The sequence below is a fragment of the Eptesicus fuscus genome, chromosome 6 (assembly GCF_027574615.1).
Source record: "Eptesicus fuscus isolate TK198812 chromosome 6, DD_ASM_mEF_20220401, whole genome shotgun sequence".
Classification (NCBI taxonomy): domain Eukaryota; kingdom Metazoa; phylum Chordata; class Mammalia; order Chiroptera; family Vespertilionidae; genus Eptesicus; species Eptesicus fuscus.
The window spans coordinates 24,252,044-24,275,950 of record NC_072478.1 but is presented as its reverse complement, the minus strand read 5'-3'; the positions used below and the strand labels follow the sequence as shown (position 1 = coordinate 24,275,950).

General features: G+C 49.0%; 1 protein-coding gene across 1 annotated transcript in view; it reads right to left on the bottom strand.

The window, feature by feature from the left end:
- Nucleotides 1–245: 245 nt before the first annotated feature.
- DNMT1 (DNA methyltransferase 1) overlaps nt 246–23,907 on the bottom strand; it is a 41,863-nt gene continuing 18,201 nt past the window's right edge. The window contains exons 11-38 of the mRNA XM_054717450.1: nt 22,351–22,385; nt 21,959–22,004; nt 21,783–21,863; nt 21,598–21,707; nt 18,378–18,496; nt 17,994–18,086; nt 17,274–17,425; nt 16,928–17,115; nt 16,642–16,822; nt 14,678–14,775; nt 14,342–14,489; nt 13,173–13,288; nt 12,767–12,971; nt 12,558–12,691; nt 10,720–10,893; nt 10,311–10,532; nt 8,522–8,714; nt 7,399–7,483; nt 7,108–7,236; nt 6,677–6,959; nt 6,259–6,400; nt 4,858–5,024; nt 4,335–4,512; nt 3,028–3,223; nt 2,525–2,688; nt 2,191–2,307; nt 1,092–1,182; nt 246–665 (exon numbers count right to left, since the gene is read on the bottom strand). Coding sequence (XP_054573425.1) covers nt 562–665; nt 1,092–1,182; nt 2,191–2,307; nt 2,525–2,688; nt 3,028–3,223; nt 4,335–4,512; nt 4,858–5,024; nt 6,259–6,400; nt 6,677–6,959; nt 7,108–7,236; nt 7,399–7,483; nt 8,522–8,714; nt 10,311–10,532; nt 10,720–10,893; nt 12,558–12,691; nt 12,767–12,971; nt 13,173–13,288; nt 14,342–14,489; nt 14,678–14,775; nt 16,642–16,822; nt 16,928–17,115; nt 17,274–17,425; nt 17,994–18,086; nt 18,378–18,496; nt 21,598–21,707; nt 21,783–21,863; nt 21,959–22,004; nt 22,351–22,385 — 3,951 coding nt within the window. The 3' untranslated portion in view covers nt 246–561. The remainder of the gene's footprint in view (nt 666–1,091; nt 1,183–2,190; nt 2,308–2,524; nt 2,689–3,027; nt 3,224–4,334; nt 4,513–4,857; nt 5,025–6,258; nt 6,401–6,676; nt 6,960–7,107; nt 7,237–7,398; nt 7,484–8,521; nt 8,715–10,310; nt 10,533–10,719; nt 10,894–12,557; nt 12,692–12,766; nt 12,972–13,172; nt 13,289–14,341; nt 14,490–14,677; nt 14,776–16,641; nt 16,823–16,927; nt 17,116–17,273; nt 17,426–17,993; nt 18,087–18,377; nt 18,497–21,597; nt 21,708–21,782; nt 21,864–21,958; nt 22,005–22,350; nt 22,386–23,907) is intronic.

Sequence of the window (23,907 nt, the reverse complement as noted above, 5' to 3'; positions counted from 1 at the left end):
GGAAGCTACACCAGCAAGTTCCACTTGCAGCTCACTGGCCAAAACTACGCCTCACAAGTTAACCCCCCAACACACACACACACACACACACACACACACACACACGGGACACATGAAGGGATCTAACTTCATACAAACGCCTCTGTGGGACCCCCCTCAGCACTAAGGAACCCCTTCTCAATCAGCCTCAGCTGAGAGACGGCCAGAAGCCCCTTGTAAATAATGAGTTACCACCCAAGATGATTTATAGGAGCAATTTATTTGAAGAAATATTACAACATATAAAAACTACATAAAGTCTTAATTTCCACTCAAAGAGTGGTAAATTTGATATAATGCATAATAAAAAACTTTTAAAATTCAGAATGCACAAAGTACTGCACAATTTGATCACTAAGTCATTAGTCGGTAAGCAAACCTTACAGAACAGCTTCATGTCAGCCAAGGCCACAAACACCGTGTACAACACATTTGAACTGACAGATTTCAACATGTTAAAAATACAACATCAGTGCACATTGGGGATCCCTGGTGCCGGAAACAAGGGTGCAGGAGGTGGAGCTAATCCTCGGCAGTTCTCTCCTCCTTGGCAGCTTTCTCCTCTTCGGCATTTTTCTCCTCCTTGGCAGCTCTCTCCTCCTTGGCAGCTCTCTCCTCAATTTTAACTGAAGAGAAAGAAAAGGGAAAGTCACTACAGGGAATATATACATCATACTACAACAGGCGAGCATCACCAACACATTAAGTCAGGGACCACCTTAATGTGCAGGCGTCGGTGTTAGGGCTGACTGGAACAGGACCCGTAGCGGCTCTGAATGAACGTTCTGAGTGCGCTCAGAGGTGCTCCCTAGAAGTTCCCAGACTGCCTGGATTACAGGCTGAGGCAGGCCCACCCGGCAGGGCAGGGGAAAGTGCCCCGAGACCCCCCCGCTCACTATGTGCCGGGTCTGTCCTGAGCACTTAACATGTGTGACTCGTTCCACCTCATGGCAGCCCAGAGAGAAATGAGGCCACTAGGGAGAGTGTGCGACTCCCCCAAGCGCCAGAGCCTAGAGTCAGACTGGCTGCCCCAGCCCACCCACCCCACCTACCTGAGGCACTCTCTTCAGCCTTGGCCAACATACAGCGCTTGATCTCCAAGCCAATGGCTTTGGCCAGGGGTGGCGGCACGGCGTTACCCACCTGCAGGAGGGAAGGAGGGCAATGCCGAGTTTGGCACAGCGAGGGCCAGCGCCAGCCTCCACTCAGCACTGTGATGACGACACGGGCTCCTGGCCTCATGCTCACACGGGTCCCCAAAGCTCTTCGACACGATAACCCCTCGGACCTGCCAATCAGCTCCCACCCCAAACACCAACCTGTCTAGAACCACCCACAGAGAAGGGGGCCTTTAAAGGGCAAAGATCCAGATGTGGAAGCCACCTTGCTTCACTTTAGCTGAGTAGCTGCTTTCGGAGAACAGGACTGGGGGTAAGGGGTGAAACAGGAGTTTCCCACTATAACCCCCAGGCACTCTAAGCTTTTTAAGCCATGTGTGCATTACTTGGACGGAAATACATTCAATTAAGAAGCCAAACTGCTCTGGACAGTGTTGCTTAGCGGTTGGAGCATTGGACTGTGCACCGAAGGGTCGTGGGTTCAATTCCCAGTCAGGGGAATTGAATGTACCCGAGTTGCAGGTTTGATTCCCTGGCCCCAGTCAGGGTACGTGCCGGAGGCAACCAATCAATGTAATGTATCTCTCTCACTCTGGTGTGTGTCTCCCCCTCTCCCTTCCATTCTCTAAAAAGTCAACGGGAAATAATATATCCTGGGATGAGGATTAAAAAAAAAAAAAAAAAAGGCCAACCTAACACGCTAAGAATCAGTGAGGAACTGTTGGTCCATTTTAACCCTCAGCAATAGTGACTTTTCACCACCAGACACTTAGTCTGCTCCGTCTCTGAAGTTCACTGCACTGAAACTTTCCTTTTGGGTAGATCTACCTCAGAGCAGCAACCAACATGCTTAGCCCGCGAGCACTGGGCCCAGAGACAGGGACTCTGTCCTGGCTGTGCCCCGCTGGGACTGCTGAGGCCAAACAGCGCCCCGTGTGAGCTGTGCCCTCTGCTGAACCACCTCTGCCCTGTGCAGGGGGCGGAGGAAGCGGGCCTCCTTCCCGTCTGCCCTTCTCCAGGCCCCTCCACTGACCTGCCGGTGCTTGTCCAGGATATTGCCAAACAGCCTGTAGGTGTCCGGGAAGCCCTGCGAGCGAGCACACTCCCGCACGCTCACAACACGGTGCTGCTCGGGGTGAAGCACACGGCCCTGGGGGGAGAGGCATGGTGGGGCAGGGCACAGACCTGCCACTGCGGGCAGGGTGGGGGCTACGCCATGGAGAAGTCAGCTTTAGGCCTCAGCCGGTGAGCGGGTCTCATCAGCACCAAGGCAGGAGGTGAGGAGTGCCGACTCCTGACAGGCCACCTCCACCCGCTAGGCCCGTGCCTGTCCCCTTCCCAGGCCTGACCCCGGCCCTCCATCCTACCTGCTTGCCCATGGGCTCGGGGTTGGTGACAGTTGTGCTGAAGAAGCCGTCCCACTCGAGCCGCCCGTAGAGGCCAGCCCAATGGTTGTGCCTGTTCCCGGTGTGGGGGAGGCACCAGGGGATGAGGGTGTTGAACTGCCTGGCCGAGGAGTCGCAGGCTTTGCCTGTTGCAAGAGAGGGCTGCAATGAGGCCGAGGTTCCAGGACAAGGGAAGGCCCGGGAAGCGCCTACAGCAGTCAGTCCACCCAGGGACAGAGCAGCCGACAGCCCCTGTTCCCTGGGCACAGCTGTCAGTGTGGGAACCCAGGCTTGGCAGAGGTGCCCTAGCCAGGGCCACTGGGTTAGTGAGCAGCAGCACCCAGTGTCTCCTGCTGGGAGACCCCAGATGACAGCGCTCCTTCACCGCGCTGACTGACTGCTGTGGGGGAGTCAGGACCTGAAGGGGCGGGGCTTCACGGTACACTCGAGGGAAGCCACATCCGGGGCACAAACAGGGGTCTCACCGCTCGCACAGGAGCAGACCCCTCGGAGGGCCCCAGTGCTGCTGCAGCCGTTCTTCTTGTCGTGGTAGGTGTACCGCAGCTTCCTGGTCATGGTGCCATCTGACAGCCGCACCTCAATGTTAGGCAGGTCACGCCAGTCCGAGCCCGGTGCCAGAGGGACATGCCGCATGCGGGCGGCCACCAACGCACTCATGTCCTAAAGGAGTGTGGCGAGGCCCAGCTGTCACCAGCTCAGGGAGCACCTGCAGTGGCCTGGGCACCACTGCTCTAGGCACGGGAACACCACCATAACCAGGAACCCCCAAGGGGCTTACATCCCATTTGGGCGGGCAGTTACCTGAACGAACAGCTTAGGGATTACACATGTGCCAGGAGACAGAGCAGGGATGCAGAATAATGTGGGGGGAACAGGTGAGGGATAGCTTAGGCAAGTGGCGGGGGAGGGTGCCTGAGCTGAGCCCTGCAGTATTAGGAGGAGCCAGCAGCTGGGGGCGTGAAAAGGCCAGGTTTGGCGTATTTGGGACAACATGCAGAGAACAGGAATGGCGAGAGAGGTCAGTCAGAGGAGGGCAGTGACGTTCTGGGCCTATTCCAGGAAGAGCAAGAGCTCTGATTGATGCTTTATATGACAACACTAGAAGCCTGGTGCACGAAATCCGTGCACGGGTAGGGTCCCTAGGCCTGGCCAGCGATTAGGACCCATCACCACCGCCCCCCACCTCCTCCTTCTCTCACTCCCTCAGCACCCCACCCCCCAATTGCTGGTCACCTGCCATGTTTTGCGCTGCCCCCTGGTGGTCAGCGCACATCATAGTGAGCGACTGAACTCCCGTTCGGATCTCCGGAGGGGACACTTTGCATATTAGCCTTTTATATATAGAGATATATATATATATAGATGCTGCTGTCGGGGCATGGGGGTTGGGGGCAAGAAGAGAAGCATGAGAAAGTGAGGCTGGGGGCAAGATGGTGGTGATTTGGGCTTGGCCTATGTGGCTCTGTGGTTGAGCACTGACCTATGAATATGGTTTGATTCCAGGTCAGGCCACAAGCCTGGGTTGTGGGCTCAGTCCCCAGTGTGGGGAGTGCAGGAGGCAGGTATTCAATAATTCTCATCATTGATGTTTCTCTCTCTCTCTCTCCCTTCCTCTCTAAAGAAGACAGTGATTTGGGTTAGGAGCCAGGAGCAGACAAGCTGGAGGGGCTGGGATCAGATCCTGCTTCCCACCCCAAGCCCTGGCTGGGCTCCCCACAGGTCAGTTCCTGTGAGGCAGCTGGAAGGAGGGCCCTCTGGGGGGCGATGTTACCTTACAGATGTGGTCCCTGAGGATAGGCTGGTACTGCGAGCCCCGGAGCTGCCTCTGGAACCAGGACTGGGGCTCCCCGTTGTACGAGATCTCCAGCGCTGAAGCCCCATTCCGGATTTCAGGAAGGTCAGACATGGTGTCCCGCACGGTGATGGTTCGGAATGGACATGAGCTCAGCCTGCAAGAGAGCATGGCACTTCTGGGGACACATATTGCCGCTGTCCACCGAATCACAGTTGCCATCTCCTGACTGTTGGCACTGCCCTCTCTAGCGAGGACAACCCAGCTCAGAGGTCAAAGGGCTGCCCGAGGTCACACGAACAGCATTCTTTTTAGACTGTCTGGGAAGGAGACAGGCTACATTTGGGTTTTGCTAAAGACTACAGCCAGGCATCTAGCCACTGCTCTGCACGAGGTGCTTCCTCGGGGCCAGAACTTGAGTGGAAGTGGCAGAGTGCCGATGCCAAGCTTTCCCGGGTAATGCTCACAAACACTGACACAGCAGGGTGAGCGGGGCTCCTACCTAGTTACGTTGCTGACAAACTTCTTGTCGTCCACCACGACGCTCAGCTGGCAGGCCCGGGGTGCGAACACGTGCAGTGGCTCTGGAAATAGGGGGAGCTTCTCCCCAGGGGCCGCAGCCAGGATAATGGCTCGCCTCCGTGTCTGGGCCACGCCGTACTGACCAGCCTGTGCACAGGAGAGCCACACACTCAGGGTCAACTGGCACCTCCAACTGGCTGAACCAAGTTCTGGGGTCAGCGACACCCCACTTTCTGGAGTGGCTGGCTGCTGCACAGCTCACCCGGAAAACCCCTCATTAACCCAGCAAGTTTACTCCCAACAAGTGAGACCAGTCCTGCTCGGTAGTTGTTAGAGCGTCATCCCGATACATCAAGATTGTGGGTTCAATCCCCGTCAGGGCACATAAGAGAATCAACCAATGAATGCATAAATAAGTGGACAACAGACCAATGTTTCTCTCTCCCGAAAATCAATTTTGGCAAAAAAGTGAGACTAGATGAAAGAACCCGAGTCCATGTGGTGGCCACTGAAGATGGAAGGGAAGCCTGCTGGGGTGCAGCCAGCTCCTTACAGAGCACGGTGAGGAGCCCCATGGTCTCGGCACTTGCGGAGAAGAGACTGCAGAGCCCAGCCAGCCCATGGATACGGGGACAGAGAACACGGCTGCCAACCAGGCTGGACCATGAGCCTGGAGACCCCCGAGGCTGAACTAGGGAGAGCGGTGCGGCCCTGGCACTCCCTCACTCATGGCTTTCCAGCCAACCTTCCCTCCCTTTCTGATAGCCATCTCAGTGTTAGTTAAGCCAACAATGAATGAATGGATACAGAGTGGCTGCTTTCAGATAAGGTCTACTCCTTATGGGTCACCCCAAATCGCTATCCCTGCCACTGGTGGCCACCTGGAGTGCGACCTTTTACTCTCTCTAGGTGTTTGTATGCACATGTGCTCACCCAAAGGAAACACCCGTTTTTTGCCCTGTAACAGCTTGGCCTCACCCACCCCTCCATGGAGACCTAACTGCTGCCTCGAGTATCAGACTCGTCCACCACGTGCCCTATTGAGGAAAAAGAGCTGGAAACAAAGCAGCCAAGAGCCCCCTTGCATGCGGTCCCTGCTCAGTTACACAAGAGGATGCAGCTCTCCAGAAGACCCGAAGGGGCGGACCTGCTGGGACACTGGCTCTGAGCTTTCAGACCTGAACACTGCGGGCTTCACAGTGGTGGGTGCAGGCCTCAGCAGCCATCTCCCTGTCCTTGCCAGCCCAGCAGGCTACCCTCTAGGGCCTGACCGTTTGAGCCTATTTTCAGCTGGAGACAGTTGGCTGCAGCCCAGGGACTGCTGACCCTCCTCCCGCCCACACTCACCCACCCATCTGTGCCCCATTCCCCGAAGCCCCACCTGCAACACGCCAAAGGTGCACTGATAGCCCATGCGGACCAGGCAGCGGAGAGTGAGCTTCAGGACCATGGAGCGCTTGAAGGACACGAAGTTCCTGACGTTCTCCAGGAGGAAGTACCGTGGCCGGTAGTAGTCGCAGTAGCTGCAGAAGGCAGGCGAGACACCAGAGTCACCATTTGGATTGAGATAAAAAAGGACCTGCTCTACCAAAAGCCATTCCCAAAAGGTCAATGTTCGGCCATTAAGAAACGGAACCCTCCAACTCTTAAGGTCTCTGACCAGCGGAATGCTTCACCTTGGCACATGGCCTTCAGCAGCTGTAAAGGCTACAGCAGTTACCGGTCAGCTGGCATCGCAGCCCCAGGGTTGGCTGTCTAGTTACCTGTGTGCAACACTGAATAGAATCTGCTCCATTTACCTGAGGAAAGAGACCACCAGAGAGTTCTTGAACTTGGAGTAGGTACGAGAATTGAAGCGGTTCATGCCACTGAAGCCTTGACAGGGTGGCCCGCCGCACAGCATCTCCACGTCTCCCTTCTGAGGCAGCTTCTGGCCAAGGGAGTTGGTCACCTCTCCAGCCATGACCAGCTTCAGCAGGACATTGCAGTCCTCCGTGAACACTGTGGACCCGGGGTTGTTCAGCCGGAACGCCTGGGCCGCAGGGTCCCACATTTCAATGGCCCACAGTGTTTGTGAGATGCCTGGCAGATAAAGGGACAAAGATGGGCTCTGACCTCCCTGGAATGAGCCTCTTGAGTCAGAAAGGTGACCAGAGCCAGAGAGCTCTTCCAGGCAGAATGTGCCCAGTCTGGTTGTACTAGTTACAGAGAAAAACCTCCTGGCCTTTACCTGCTTGGTGGAATCCTTCCGATAACCCCCCACAGCCAGAAAACACATCCAGGGTCCGCAGTTTTGGCAGCTGAATGTCCACCTTGGGTTCCTTTGGCTCACTTGTCTGAGATTTTGGCCTGCCTTTCCCTGGAGGAGATAGACCACAAATACCTTACTGCTTCAGAGACGGCCTCACTGAGTTGTTAACACAGAATGAGGTAACATCAGAGGCTGTTCTATACTGACTTGACCATAAATATCCCGAGTTATAAAAGATGGACTTGAAAAGAACCCCATGGAATAACATACCTTTTCCCTTCCCTTTCCCTTTGTTTCCAGGGCTACGGGCATGGTTGGGAGGATCTTCAAAGCTTTTGTTCTTGGCATTATAGGCCTGGGAGGAAAGAATCACAATAGTCTGGCAGAGAAACACATTGGTCACCTCTCTAACAAGTTAGTTTGATAAAGATCTACTTAATTTCTCCCTGAATGTGGCCATAAACAATTAGCCACTAATAAGAGTACTTCGATTTTACTACATGAAAATAAACTGTATTAATACAAATATTCTGTGGTTGACATTGAGATTCCTGCTTTTGTAAGTGCCTGGACTACTCATTCTAAAAATAAGCAAGTGTTATACCAAGAGACTAGTCTAATGAGGCTATCTACACTGGGACCTGGGAAACAGACACGTGCCATTTTAAGTGTGCCAACACAGAAAGGCCATGCTCAGACATTTAAAAGTGACTAGCTTGGTTAACAAACTCCTGGATCTTCTCTCAATAACAAGGGCCAGCTGCACGGCGTGTGGTCCTGGTCTGGACACAGACACAGCTGAAGGGACTGAGGGGCAGGGCTGTGTCTCCCCGGGGCGAAGGGCCCCTTTCCCTAACTCCCATTAAGGCACTAGCCAAGCTGGAAGAGGCCTTCAAATAAATTTTAGTTGCATCAGGACACTCAAATACCATACTTCTTATCATTGTACTTTTTGTATTTTCTTAAACTGATTTTTAGAGGAAGGGAAAGGGAGAGAGAAAGAAGAGAAACATCAACATGAGAGTGAAACATTGATCGGCTGCCTCCTGCACAATCCCCAACAGGGACTGAGCCTGAAACCAGGGCATGGGGCATGTGCCCTGACTGGGAATCGAACCAGAGATCTTTTGGTGCATGGAACACCCAACCAACTGAACCACACCAGCCAGGGTTCATTGTACTTTTCAAAAAGCCAAATGTAGAAGCATTTGAGATCTTTGCTTCCCAGCAATTGCTATCAATTTGGCTCAAATAAAGGCTTATTAAAAAAAAAAAAAATGAAAAACAAAAAGCCAAAAGTTAAGTTTCAGACTTGAATGTATAATTAAACTGCTTTCTCAGGGGCAGTGAATTTGACCCAAAACCCCTCCCCGCCAGAAGCCCAGAGCATTGCCTCAAGGAAGTAGAAGCGGTCTGGGCCGCCAGCTGAGAAGTCCTGCAAGCACCCCGGCAGGTCCTCCCCGTACTCCACAGTGCAGCGGCCCTGCACGTCACTGAAGTCCACCACGGCCTCCTCATCGCTCCAGTAAAGCAGGTTGATGTCTGTATGGTAACTTGCTGCAGTGGATTTGTGTGTGTTCTCTGGCCTGTGAGCAGAAGAGTCTTTGTTAGCAATTCTTTAAAACAAAAACATTTTTTGTTGTTGTTGATTTCATAGAGAGGAAGGGAAAGGGAGAGAAACATTGTTGAGAGAGAAACATTGATCAACTGCCTCCTGCACACTCCCTACTGGGGATCAAACCCACAACCTGGGCATGTGCGCTGACCTGAATCAACTGGCGACCACCTGTGAGCCACACTAGCCCGGCAGCAGTTCTCTTTTGCTGTGAACTGACAATGAGTTAAATGGTAACACATTCCCGGGGATGCTCCAAGAATCCATGGGTAAAGACCATGACCCCCAATCAGGTCGGCTTGATAACTATCCTTAGTTGGCACTAGACACTATAAACAGTGGAATTCTTTGCAACAAACATGCTTTCCGTGGGCATTTCATTGAACTGGACAGTTGTATGCTGTGTAGAAGCTAACCATTATGAATAACTAAACATTAAACCTTAAGGGAGTTCGGTTGTTTGAATCATTTGCTTGTTCTTCATTTCTCCACTGCAACCCAAACAGAATGGCCCTTGTCAAGACTACAGCTGCACCCTGGCCAACTCAGTTGGTTGGGTATCATCCTATGCAACAAGTTTTCTGGTTCGATTCCCAGTCAGGGCACATGCCTGGATTGTGGGCTCAATCCCTGGTAGGGGGTGTGAGGTTCTGCTCTCACATCCATGTTTCTCTCTAAAAATAAAAAAAAAATAAAAAAGGCTGCGGCTGCCTGCCTCCTATTAAGAAGCATGTCTAGAGTTTCTTTTTCTCACCTATACATCCAGACTTCTCCTTTCTTTCCCATTATAAGTGATTATTACAAGGACTTCAGAAAGTCTTTGATATACATTAGTCAAGAAGTGAAGCAATGTTACATCCGTATGTCTTAGTTTCAGGTTAACTCCTAATTACTACAAATTACTAGGGTCCCAGAAAAAGACTCGGTGCAGCCAAGACCTTGGAAAAGCATAGAGTTGGGAGGGACAAGGAGAGGGTGGAACGGCCATAAACAGAACTCTAGGTTCTCTGGGGGTGCCTCAGGCAGAGCCTAGGACATTCTTCCTCTGCCTTTGTCACATTCTGAATTGAGGCTTAAGGATTTCTTTGGAGAGAGAACTCAGCAGCTTTAAAATAAAGTCTAAAAACAAGGGTATGAAATGTAATTTGAATCGCTGTCAGCACTCATCAGATCATCAGAAACACTTGGAGAAACAGCTACCTTTACGTAACTTTTTTTTATATCACCCAAGGATATTTTTTCCATTGAGTTTTAGAGAGTAGAAGGAGGGGGAGAGACCGAGAGATAAATATTGATGCACGAGACACACTGATTGGTTGCCTCCCACAAGCGCCCCAATTGCGGCCAGGGATTGAGCCTGCAACTGAGTTACTTGCTGGTGCCCTTGACTGGAATCGAACCAGGGACCCTTTAGTCCAAGGGCCGGCACTCTATAACCACTGAGACAAACCGGCTAGGGCTCTACCTAACTCTTCAAACATCACTGTGTACTACATTATAATCCATTTCAGGCAGAACTTTCTGGAAGAGTCTGCTGCCTCCTGAGAGAGCAGAGGACACCACCGACCTGTAGAACTTGTTCAGTCTGATCTTGATGTCTGTCTCATTGGGCTTGCCATTGTTCTTCTTGACACAGAAGATCTCTTTGATGCGGCCAATTCGGTATGGCTCAGGGGCATCCAGGTTGCTGCCTTTGATGTAGTCCGAGTATTTCCGGTAGTGCTCTGGATACAGGTCTTCATTCACAGGCTCCTTCCGTGGGCGTTTCATAGGACTGGACAGCTTAATGCTGCAGAATAGCAAACATTGCACATAACTGAACATTAAACCTTAAAAAATAGGTAGTTCAGCATGACTGACCAGTGACAATGGCTCAGGCAACAGTTGGTACAAGGTGTGCAGAGTGGGGATATTCCAAAGCAACTCTGTAGTGGCCCAGGGAGCCTGGCCTTGAACTGGGCAAAGGGGGCACTCACTTGAATGTGAAGGCCTCGGGGAGAAGGTACACGCCATCACCCACTCGGTACTGGATGCCATCCTTGGAGGCTGAGCTGTAGAAAACCCGGTCCTCTAGGTCCTCGAGCAGCTCCAGGACCCTGGGAATTTCCTTCTGCTTCATTTCAACCAGATGGGCACAGCTGGCACAGAATCTGAAGGAGCCAAGGACAAAAGGGAAAAGGCCCTGAGATGGCAGGTAATGACTGCAACAGAGCTGCTGGCTTAACCCAGAGATTCTGGTGACCAAGAGAAAACATCTGCAGATGCCTGAAGGAACTGGCTTTCCTATACTTTATGCTCATACTTTGAAAGCACTTATTTGAGACCAAAGTCCAGGGATATATACAACACAAGAAAACATCAAGCCTATCCCACTTTTGAGTATTTGCTCTAAAAACCCTAAGACATTAACAAACAGAATTTGGAATATGGTAAAAAATAAACCAGAAGCGAGAATACAGAGTGGTTCAGTTAGAAACTCAAAATATCAGAGCAGGCTCATGCTATCTATAATAATAAAAGCATAAAATGCTAATTAGACTGGATGTCCTTCGGGACGACCTTCCAGACCAAGCCACGGCGGGCGGGGGTGGAGCCCCTTGCACGAATTTCGTGCATTGGGCCTCTAGTTACCTCTATAAAGGCTGAAGAGGTATTTGGTAAAGTTCAATATTTTTGCTTAAAAGAGAGTTGGAGACTGCCTTTAAAATGGGAGATCAGGCCCAGGCCAGTTTTTCTCAGAGGTTAGAGCATTGGCCCTTGGACTGAAGGGCCACAGTTGGATTCCTGGTCAAGGGCACGTACCTCAGTTGCAGGTTCCCCAGCCTCAGTAGGGGCATGTGCCGGAGGTAACCAATTGATATCTCTCTCCAAGTCGATGTTTTCTCTCTCCCCCACTCTTCCCTCCCTTCCACTCTCTAGAAATCAATGGAAAAAGTATCCTTGGGTGAGGACTTAAAAAAAAAAGGCAGACTCCCTAAAAGCAGTTACCCACCAATTAGAATAAAATGAAGTCAAAGATCTCACTTAGAAGATACCGAAGAAACAGAAGATAACACATGAAATCTGTGGTATAGACACTGAAGAACATGCAAAAAGGCTGATAATGAAAAGATAAATCCTGCCCTAACTGGTTTGGCTCAGTGGATAGAGCATCGGCCTGCGGACCGAAGGGTCCCAGGTTCGATTACAGTCAAGGGCATGTACCTTGGTTGCGGGCACATCCCCAGTAGGGGGTGTGCAGGAGGCAGCTGATCAATGTTTCTCTCTGATCGATGTTTCTAACTCCCTATCCCTCTCCCTTCCTCTCTGTAAAAAAATCAATAAAATATATTATTAAAAAAAAAAAGGTAAATCCTGCTCCTGGACAAGAGAGCTTCTTATGAAGGTAACTCCATGCCCAGGCCAGCCACACACCTAAAGACACTACAACAAAGCCAGGCTGGGCCCTGACCGGTGGCTCAGTTGGTTGGAGCATCATCCCATCACCAAAAAGGTTGCAGGTTCCCGGTCAGGGCACATACCTAAGTTGTAGGTTCCACGCCCCTGTAGAGCACCTATAGGAGGTAACCAATCGATGTTTCTCTCCCTCCCTTCTTCTCTAAAAATAAAAATGACTTTTAAAAAATCCTTGGGTGAGGACTAAAAAAAAAAAAAAAAAGTTTTCAAAGCCAGGTTGGTCTTGGGTTAACAAGGAAAACAATCAGACAGTGTCCCGGAAGCAAACCCAGCAGACGGAAACATGTGAGAAGCTAGTGATTCACACAGAAGCATGGTGGCCTCCCTGACAACACCAGGGCCCAGGACTCGCACTCACTTGTACTTGTTGTCCTCGGTTGGTTCAGTTTTTGGAGGGGACTCAAATCTTGCGTAGTCTTGATCATACCACAGCTGGTAGAAATAGGTCTTCCCGTTGTCCTCTTCCATCAGGGTCTCAGGATCCATGCCTCCCTTTGGGGACAAGGATGCTGTGTCAGGCGTGACCCCACAGTGAGAGAGGGCACATGAGGGATGCTAGGTACTCACCTCCATGGCCCAGTTTTCCGATGGAGCTTTATAGACGACTGTCACCTTGCTGTGAATGTATGACAGCTGCATGTCTTCACACTCGTCTACCAGAAACAGCTCCAGGGGGTCCGATGTGGCCCCCAGGACCGTGTCTGTGCCGGCACAGAACCAGTGGGCATGAAACATCGGTCCTTGGCTGCTGTCCTCCCACAACGCCGTGACCCTGGTGTCAGAAGAGCAGAAGGGAAGAAAGTTCTAATTTCACTGGCAGATCTGCTTTGAGTTTACTTGGGGAACTTTTTTTTTTTTTTTTTTAGTTTCAGTATCGAGCAAAGATCTGCTATTGCTATTCTTGCAAATAGGCATTTCCTACCTGTTCAAGAGAAAGTGTGTGCTGAAGTCAAGCAAAGAGAAATATACAAACCTTGCTAAGTACAGTGGTTTTGAAGAGTCATCTGGAATAACAGAGACACAGTCCCCCACTTTCAGGGTTTCTGAGTCAATGCACACCTTCTTATAGTAAGTCTTCTTGCCATCAGTCTGAAAACAAAGAGCTTATTTCAGCTGGAGATGGGTTTAAAGGTCGATGCTAGGCATGGCGTTCTTGTTAATATAAAGGCATAATCCAAAATGACTTCATTAAGAAGGCATGGCTACTGCCCTGGCTCCTATAGAGAACATCCCCCTCCCTAGGCTGGAAGCACGCCTACTGTTTATCTACTATCAGCTCTGCCCTGGCTAGTCAGCAGCAAATCAGAGCCCATCATTCCATGTTAACAGCACCAGTCCCAACTATTCACTGTGGTCTTAAAGCCACACCCCATCCCTGATTCCTTTCCGCCACACAGGGCTTATTCCTCTTCTCCCACAAGGAGAACCGATTCCCTCCTCAGGGCCTCTGCCCTGGTTCTTCCCCACATCTTCATGGACGGTTCCTCTCCCACCTTCTGGGTCTCAGCTCAGCTGTCACCTCCTTAGGAAAGCCTCGCGGTCCCAGGCCCCCTCCCCCTCTCTACCAGCCCAGCGGGACATGTGTCTGTCCTCCTGCCCTGAAGCATCAACACCACAGGGCAGGGGCTGAGTCACATCCAGGCCTGAAGCGGCACCCGGCAGAGGGAGGCCTCACGCTTGCTGAATGAACCGACTGTATCTTTCTCTTATGAACATGGAGAAAGCAGTGCTTAGGACATTCGCTTTCTAACTTTGGTAAAGAACTGAGCCTTAGATGGGGAGATAACCACAGAATGACCAGTAAGGGGTTTGCTAGTGCCCAAAAGACATCCACTCCCAGGCAAGAGATGTTGACAACTCTTCAAAACAAGCTTTGAAGGGGAAGCAGTCTGACACCCTTAAACTGTGTCAATTACCCATTTTGGAACTTTAAGGAAACCAAGTCTTTGGGCAGACAAACAAAAACGCATTTCTTGGGTGTGGCCACGGGCCTGGACCATGGCCTTACAGCCGGCCTTGCCCTCTCACGAGGCAAGCGAGCAGGATTCAGGCTCTTAAGAGGCCTGGTGGCGAGACACCAGGAAACAACTTGCTTCTCAGGAGGGTGGCCGTAAGAAGACGGAGAACCTGCTGCAGGATTACCTTAACAGCTTCTCCAACCCAAGAGATCCGGTCCTTGTTCTGTTTCTTTTTCTTCCCCTGATGCATTTTTTTGGGTGACGGCATCTCTGGGATATCGTCATCCTCTTCTTCGTCGTCATCTGCCTCCTTCATGGCCATATTGGGACACCTACAAACTCACTTGTATAAGCAAGGCCCTTTTTATAGGTAAAACTGCCTGGGGCTGTTTGGGTCAGATAACAGGACAGGCCTGGGGACAATTCGAGGTGAAGCACTGCTGCCTGTCCTGCATATTTCAACACAGTTACCCCACCGCGCACAGCCCTCGGCTACCAGACAAGCACCCGCCAAGCCTACCTCCTCTTTAGGCAGGCTTGTTTGCTCCGGCCGCTACCACCAAACTTAACCATATCCTTACAGGCTTTACACGTTCCACAGTCGGGCTGCTGACAAACCTGAGAGATTTAAAAAGTCAAATGACCATTAGTAACAATTGGTAAGCAGATTTTTAATGAATTACAATTTTAGAACTTTTATATTTAGCCTCATTTAGAGGTAAGAGAACTGAGGGAGTTAAGAACAAGGTACCTACCAGTCACACCCCCCAGATTAGCAAAGGTTAAGCGGGGTATGTTGGTGTTGAAACATGTGGGGAAACTGGTTCTGCTCACAGGTTTTAAGTTGGTAGCACCACTTGGAGAGCAGTTTTCTATATCAAAGTTAAGTATAGAACCCACACCCCAGCAATTCTACTTCAAAATAGGGGCAGCCCTAGCTAGTGTGCTCAGTGGTTAGAGCGTCAGCCCACAGGCTGGAGGGTCTTGGGTTTGATTCAGGTCAAGGGCACATACCTTGGTTACAGGCTCAACCCCGCCCCCCCTTTGGGATGTGTGCAGGAGGCAACCAATCGATGTGCATTTCTCACATCAATGTTTCCCTCTCTGCCTTTCCCTGTCCCTTCCATTTCCCAAAAATAAATAAATAAATAAATAAATAAATAAAATCAATAGGGGAAAAACATATATCCTCAGGCGAGGATTAACAAAAAAAATTTAAAAGAAATAGGGGTAGACACGGAAGTCTCGTTCAAGGATGCTGCTATATCATGATAATATCAAGTTATTATAATATCAAAAGTTGCACATTATCGAGGGTAAGTTGGGACTGTCATATAATGCAGCATGATGAAATAGTCAAAATGAATTAACTATATCTACCTACATGAACACATAACATGATTACAAAAAATATCAGTTATGTATATTTATTTTTTTATTTTATTTTTTTCAGTTATGTATATTTAAACAAATTTTTTTTAAGGCTTGATACATGTGCTAGATGAAAAAAGTAAAACCAAAACACGAATGGTAAGGATGTGTAAATTCCTGTTAAGGGCTGTCACTAAAGAAAAATAAAGGCTCTGAATCCAGTGGACAGTGTGAACACAGGGCTGTTCTAAAGGCAGCTGCTATATTTTTGCATCCAAGTTTTCATCCAAAAGTCAAATAACAGATACCAAAATATATCCGATCTCTGGATCATAGATTAGGGGGATTAAAATATTTAAAATTCGCAGAAGGAGGTTAGTGTGTGTGTGTGTGTGTGTGTGTGTGTGTGTGTATAGAGAGAGAGAGAGAGAGTTTGTGTGTGTGTGTGTGTATATATATATATATATATATATTTCTTTTTAATTGATTTTAGGGGGGGGGGGAGAGAGAGAGAGAGACAGAAACATCATTGATGAGAATTGATGAGAGAGAACCACTGATCGGCTGCTTCCTGCACACCCCACACTAGGGATCGAGCGTACAACTCAGACATGTGCCCTGACCGGGAATCGAACAGTGACCTCCTGGTTCACAGGTCGATGCTCAACCACTGAGCCACACTGGCTGGGCAAAGAAGTCTTTTAAGGCTCAAATCTCTAATCTAAATTGATAGAGCCCCCACTTTTCCGGGAAAGTTATGGAATAAGACAAGGCAGGCTCCTGGGAGATGTCCTCCCCTCGGAGGAAGGCACTCTCTCTGCCCTCACACTGGGACCTTCAGACACAATGAGATGTAGGCAAAGCAAACACCACCCAGGAGGCTAGGCTCTGGAGTTAGTGACAGGGGCATTAACAGCAAAGCATCTGAGCACACCGATTTCAACAGCTGTCTTAACAACCTATTTGTTCTCCAAGGCATGCAATTCTCCCCAGATCACCAACTCCCTCCCAGCTTATGTCCTAGGGGTCACATTTGAACAGTGAGCATCTCAAGCCAGAAAGAGAAAGTGAGTTGCTCAGATTACATGGTGAGCCCAGCCCAGGTGAGGTTACCTCGCAGACGCCACACCGCCGGCGTTTGAAGGCATTCTCCTTGTCTTCTCTGTCATCCTTTTCGATTTGTTCTGCGAAGAAAGTGTCGAAGATCTGGTAGACCAGCTTGGTGGTGGTAGCTTTAGTGGGGCCTTTGTCCTTCTCCTTGGTGGAATGACTGATGGCTCGACGTTTTTCATTTCTGGGAGAAAGGTTCCCATCATGTTAGCAGGCTGGGGAAGAGTGCATGGGACACTCTGCCTTCTCTGCAATCAGGTCTTCAATTTTATTCCTGCTGCATCCTTACCTTCTTCCTAGGGTGACCCCAACCAACTTGATCAAGTCTCTCATGCAGGGGGTCAGGAAGATGGGCAGTTCATCACTATCCCCAGCCGCATCGTAACTCTCTACTTGTTCCACCACAAACTGAGCATGTCGAAGGAGAGAATCCTCAGTGAATCGATTCAGGTTGAGCACCGAAGGAGGAACCGTGGTCTTTAAGAAATAACATCAGAAGTTTCTTAGGCATAAGCAAAACTATTCTAATCGAACTAAAAAAGTTTCTGCTAATTCTAGACATGCGTTTTCCAGCAATATCTATATTGCATATAAATAGGTGTAAGTCCCAGATTACAAATTACCTAACTCCATACCTCAATCTTATTGATCAGGTCTTCATAGGTCGCATCACGGTTGTTCTGCAGGAACTCAACGACTATCTTACTTATGTAGATCTTCTCCTGCATCAAGCTGAACATTGGTGAGTACTCTGGGCTGGGCTCCATTAGAATGTATTCCGCATAGGCTGCAGTGAACAGAAGATGTTGTTAGAAAGCAGTTTGAACCTGATGGCAGCTATGGTGGCTGAAGAGCAGAGATGAGTCTATGAAGCTTATGAGGAGTCTAAGTCATTCCATATCTAAATGTCACAAATGTCAAGTGCAATCAGAATTATGAGTGCATTCAGAAGTGGCCTATTTGAGCCAATTAGAGAACTGGCTGAGGAGTTTCCATTTTGCTCATCTCTGGCTTTTGAAATTTTGTCTGGGTTTGAGTTGCAAGAATATGACCCACTCGTATAACTAGAGGGTTGATTCCAAGGCCAGTTGTAATTAAGATGAGAGGCCATCCCAGAACCCCACATGATTACCACATGGTTAGTGGTGTTCACGTGAGCTTGTTGAGACGCCCCAAAGCCCAACCAAGCCCAACCAAGCCCCCTTGTTGAGACGCCCCAAAGCCCAACCAAGCCCCATGGTTAGTGGTGTTCACATGAGCTTGTTGAGACGCCCCAAAGCCCAACCAAGCTTCCTGGACAGAAGCAAAGTCTCCTTTCATAACCCGGAACAGTCCACAGTTAGCCACATACTTACCGGTGCTGAAGCCAATGAGAGCCTTTTCACCTCCGTCAAAGCCAGTGATCCACCATTCAGTGATGGGGCCAAGGTTTTTGCCATTAACACCACCTAAGAGATGGAAAAGAGGACAGTTTCTTGAAAGGAAATGGACTCAGAGCTATGACTCCTATCAAAATCTCAGCAGGCCCAAGTGGCACTCTAAGTGCCCAGCTGAGCTGACATCCCTTATCAGCCGAGGCAGGCAGTTCTCATCAGAGGCAGAGAGCATTTCCTTATAGCTGTTAGAGACCGCAAGCCCTAACTTTAAGAGGCAGAAATTCCAGCTGAACAGTGCTTTGTAGGCGAGTTGTTTGTTTTTAAAATATCTGTCCCAAACATAAGCAGGGACGTTCCACTTACCTTCAGGAGACGGGTCATCATCATATATCGGTTTTGCTGAACCAGAAAAGTAGAGCTTAACATCCTTCTCAATGAGACCAGTGTCAATGGGGCACAGGTGACCACGTTTACAGTACACACTAGACGGGCAACAAAGAGTGTGTTAGCCAGCTGACCAGTGAAGGCAGGCTGCAGCACCGAGTCAAGTTCAGACACAAGGTGACAGTGACTACCTGCAATTTCTGGACTCTCATCTTTCTGGTGGCCAGATCACTAGATGAGTACAGTGTTCTCTGACCCAAACAGCTTCTACCTGATCCTCCCACCGGTGCATCGAGAGTACAAGTAGCCCGGCCAGTGTGGCTCAGTGGTTGAGCATCAACCTATGAACCAGGAGGTCATGGTTGGATTCCTGGTCAGGGCACATACCTGGGTTGCTGGCTCGATCCCCAGTGTGGGGGGGTTCAGGGGGTGGTGGTGTGTGTGTGTGCAGGAAGCAGCCAATCAATGATTCTCTCTCATTGAAGTTTCTCTCTCTCTCTCCCCCTCCAAATATATTTTAATATCAATAAAAACATATTAAAAGATAAAAAAAGTACAAGTATCTGCAAAGGCAACACCAAGAGATCAGTGAGACAGTGAATGATGAGAAATCTCAGAGAGCAACTCACTGCACCCGCGCTTGGCATGATGCTAACAAACATCACTCTTAAACACATTCCACTCATAGTTGTGCACCACTTCTACCTAGCTCCAAAACATTTTCATTGAACAAAATAAAACCTCATACCCATTAAGCAGTCACTCCCTAATCCCTCTCCCCTCCCCACCCCCAACCACAGATTGCTTTCTGTTTCTATGGATTTACCTCTGAAAATATTTCTTATATGGTTAGTTTTGTGTTACATGAGTCTTTAATAAAATAAAGCATATTGTATAATGTCATAAAAAGTGAGGTACATCAGGGATATGAGAAGGGCTTCTGCTTCTATCTAGGGGTAAAGCTCAGGTTTAAGGGCATCCATGGTCCCACCATCCGGAGACACTCCTTGGCAGTTGGAAGAATGTTCCTCCTTAAGCAGGATAAATCAGAGGTTCTGCTTACGGACCCGCTCATGCTGGCCTCAAGGACTATGCTCCTACATTGGAGATGCCACGCTATCCCTGAGTCCAAGCTGGGCCACATGGGAGCTGTAACGTCTCCTGAGACCATCTCCCACCACACTCCCATAGCGTAAGGGCTTGGAAGCCAGAAATCCTCATCTTGAAATCTCACAAAACCTTTTTAAAAATAGAAATGAACACCCTGAGTTGAGCTCCTCTGCTATGTGCCAGGCATGGGAGACAACATGAGTAACAGCCCTGCTCTTGAGACTTGAAGTCCAGTGGGAAAGATGGACACACATCAAGGGAGGGCACATATTGCAAACCCACAGAAAACAAGGATCCACAGCCCAGCCAACTGGGCTGTATCAGTAGACGTGACATCAAAGAAGTTCCAAGTCCTAGGCAGGGGCAGGACCCACTAGTTTACAGGATGAACCTCACCTGACCTGTTTCCATCCACCACATTCAGCCCAAGTACTGGAGGTGAGCAGAGTCCCTTAATAACTCAGGCAGTCTGGCTTTGACGGCCTGATGCTAAAAGGCACATTTCTCCTGGGAATTTGTCTTTATTGCTACCCTCCAACCATACAGGAATGAATCTACAGCACACCATGTCTCGAGGAGGAAGCCAAGAGACTCCAGCAGCCCTGGCTTCCGCTTCTAGTCCTCTTCCAGCCTCTGGCCTGAGGAATGCTACAGGAAGGCACAAGGGCATGAACGCCAGCTACGTCAACACAGCATATTTGGTTGTGCCATCAGGCAGAGGTTTGGGCCAGGGCCTGGAGGTCGCCGGTAGATGAACAGCATCCCAAAATGGATCAGAATCCTGATTGTACTGGGAGAAGGGCATACAACCAATCCACCAGAGGGAGTGTGAGAAGTGCCACAGAAGGAACACTGGGGTCTTGTCCCAGGGCATAGGAACCCCTCAACCTGCTATGGGGCCAGGGTGTCAGAAAGGGCTTCCCAGAACTGACGTCCACCTGCGGCTTACAATAGGTATTACCGAGGTGATCCACTTGCCCCTATGATACTTCTTCAGGAAGAGAAGCAGCATGTGCCTAGGCCTGAAAGAGACATGGGCTGGTACTGCAGCCAAGTCACTTACCACGAAGAAACAAAGTGAAGCCTGTTTTGCACAAAGCAACTGCACCTTCAGCAAGAGGGAGCTGACTAAATGGAAAGGTGGTGAAAAGCATGGGGATTCTGTTCACTCAAGGGTTTGTTTGAGCCTTGCCAAAGATACAGTCCACACACCATGGATCGTCAGAGAAAATCCTGGAGTCAATAGCATAGCCTGCAAAGCCCTGTATGATCTAGCCCTCTCCCCGGCCCCCTGCTCCCTGCCTACACCCACTAACTCTCACTCCGCACCCTGGCCTCCCCCTAGCCCCACTGGCCTCATCACTTGAGTCTTCCATTGCCAACCAATGTCCACCTCTGAGCCTTTGTACCTGCTATTCCCTCCTCCTGAGATGTCTTTCCCTAGTTATCCCCTTGGCCTGTTCTCTTATGCCACTGTGTCTTTGCTGAAGTCATTTCCCCACCATTCTTTATTTTTTAGAGAGAAAAAGAGAGAAACATTGACCAGTTGCCTCCTGAATGCATTCCGACTGAGGATCAAACTGGCAACCTGGGTATGTGCCCTGACTGGGAATCGAACCCGCAACCTTTTGGTACACAGGACACTCCATCAATTGAACCACACTGGCCACGGCTCCCTACCATCTAAACACAACTTCTTTCTCCTACCCACTCTCTGCTTTCCATGCTTTTTACTTGTGTTGTCATCCTAACTACCTGACGGGCATAACTTTTGTTCAGCCTCTGTAAAAGCAGGGATCTGAAGTGCTATATTCATAACACTTAGTGCAGTACCTAGCACAAAGTTGGCCCTCATTTGAATGAATGACCTCCAGAATATATACAAACTGAAGACTTAACAATGTATAGTTTTAAAACCCGCCCCCCCAAAAAAAAACCCCCAGCCCCCAGCAAATATCTCCTAATACTTCCACCAGGGCTTTGTGGCTTTTATCCATCTAGTGTTAGCAGCATAAGAAATGCTAGAGATATTAAGAACTTAGGCATCTTTAGGGAAGTGCCCTGTCACAATGAAGAAGCATATCAGTACCTGAAGCATGTCAGTCTGTTTTGGGGGAAATATTCGTAACTCTCAAAGCCAGATTCATTGGCATCGAAGATGGACAGTCTTTCATTTGTCAACATCGGTACCTCATCCACCTGAGAGACATTGGACCATTAAGCAGAGGCGTAAGAGACAGGAAAGAAAAAGCTGAAGACAGAGCTGGAACTTACTGCATTAGGGAGATGATGTTCATACTTTAGTTCAGGGTCATCCAGATACTGTCCACACTGAAGGCACTTTTGAAGCTGGGTCTGTGGGGGCATGACATAAACGGTGCTCAGAGAGCCAGCTCTAAGCACCCCCATTAGTGTTGTACTACCGGTTTTATCCCCAGATGCATGTTTACCTTGGGAGACAGTGCTGTTTTGGTTTGAGCTACTTTTTTCTCATCACTGGGGGGGAAAACAAAACAAAACAAAACACAAGATAAGTTCTGAAATGACTGAAAAGAGAAACTATTAGAATCCACTGTCAAAGTCATACCTAAACCACCTGACACAGATGATTACCAGGCTGTCTAAGGGGCAAGGTGCTAGGTCACAAGTGTCTCTTTACCACACGAAGGGGACCTGCCTCACTGGGAAGAATGGGAACGTCTTGGTCCTCTGCTCACAGACCCAACCTATCAGATTTAAAGCTAAGGCTAGTCTGGCAAGTCACTAAAAACCTCTTTTCCTTTCTAGAACAATTATTTTAAATTATTATCTGCTACGTATAAAGACAAAAATAAGTTCTTACGGTTCTCTGGATGTCGATCTGCGTCTCTTCTCCTCCTAAATGGAAAATCAGAGTGAAGACTAAGAAAGTATTTTTACATCTGCATAATGCTTCAGAGTTAAGAATTTTACATATGTGGTTATGACAAAACCTAGTCAAGTCTGGCTGGAGTGGCTCAGTGGATTGAGCAATTGAGCATCATCACATGCACCAAGAGGTTACTGGTTCGATTCCTGGTCAGGGCACATGCCCTGGTTGCAAGCTTGATCCGCAGCGGGGGCGTGCAAGAGGCAGCCCATCGATGTTTCTCTCTCTCTCACTCTCCCCTACTTAGTCTCTCTCACTATCCCTTCCTCTCTATCTAAAAATAAAAACATTAAAAAAAACAAAACAAAACCTAGTCAGAGGTAGGGAAGAAGGCAAAGAACCAGAGAGACCAGAGCCACCTCCAGTGTGTAGTCTTATCAAAATCCTTATAACCAAAGACTTCCTTAAAAGACTTAAGAGATCAATTAAAACACACACACACACAACCCTTAGCTTCCTATACAAGTGGTAACTCAAAATAACTGATGAGGGGTGCTATGGACTGAATTGTACCCCAATTCATATATTGAAACCCTAACCCCAAATGTGACTTTGGAGACGGGGCTTTTAAGAAAGTGACTTTGGAGACGGGGTTTTTAGGAAAGTGACTAAGTTAAATGAAGCCGTATGGGTGGTGAGGTACTAATCCAATAGGAATGGTGTCCTTATAAGGGGAAGAGACACCAGAGCTCACTCTCCCTCTGTGCTCACACAGGGAAAGGCCACATGAGGGCTCAGTGAGGTGACTGTCAGCAAGCCAGAAATAAAGGCTTCCCCCGACACTAACCCGGCCAGCATTTTGATCTTAGACTTCCAGTTTCCAGAATGGAAGAAAATGTCTTGTTTACACCAACCAGATTGTGGTATTTAGTTATGGCAGCCTGAGCAGACGAATACAAGGGGAAACGTATTTCTAGAATTATTTTGCAAAAATGAAGGAATGATGGGATTAAGACTACCACCACTTTGCAACTCCTGGTGAAATAATGGGGTTAAGCAATGACTGTTAAAAACATTAGGTGAAAAACTGAGGGGGACTCTAATGAATGGATCAGGCACACAGCACCTGAGCCCAGTGATCTACCTCAACACCATAAAAAGAAAACTGTGCCATTTGGTGTGATGCAAGTCCTCTGGACAATAACAAAAGTCCTGCATCTGGTCAAGCATCGGTCAAGCCTCTGGACCTAACTATCAGTCTGCAGAGTTAGAGGAAATGTTATATAAATGCAAGAGGAGTGCAAGGGGCTAAATCCAGAACCCAGAAACTACAGATAAACAGGTTCCTTCCACATATTACAAGTAAAAGGAGAGGGATGAAACTCTGGTGAGACAAGTATCAACCATTTATACTGTACAGACTTTGTGTCCTGATTCAAATAAGCTGTAAAAACAAAATGGAGCCCAGCTGTGTGCCTCAGTGGCTGAGCATTGACCCATGAACCAGGAGTTCAGGGTTTGATTCCATCAGGGCACATGTCCAAGTTGTGG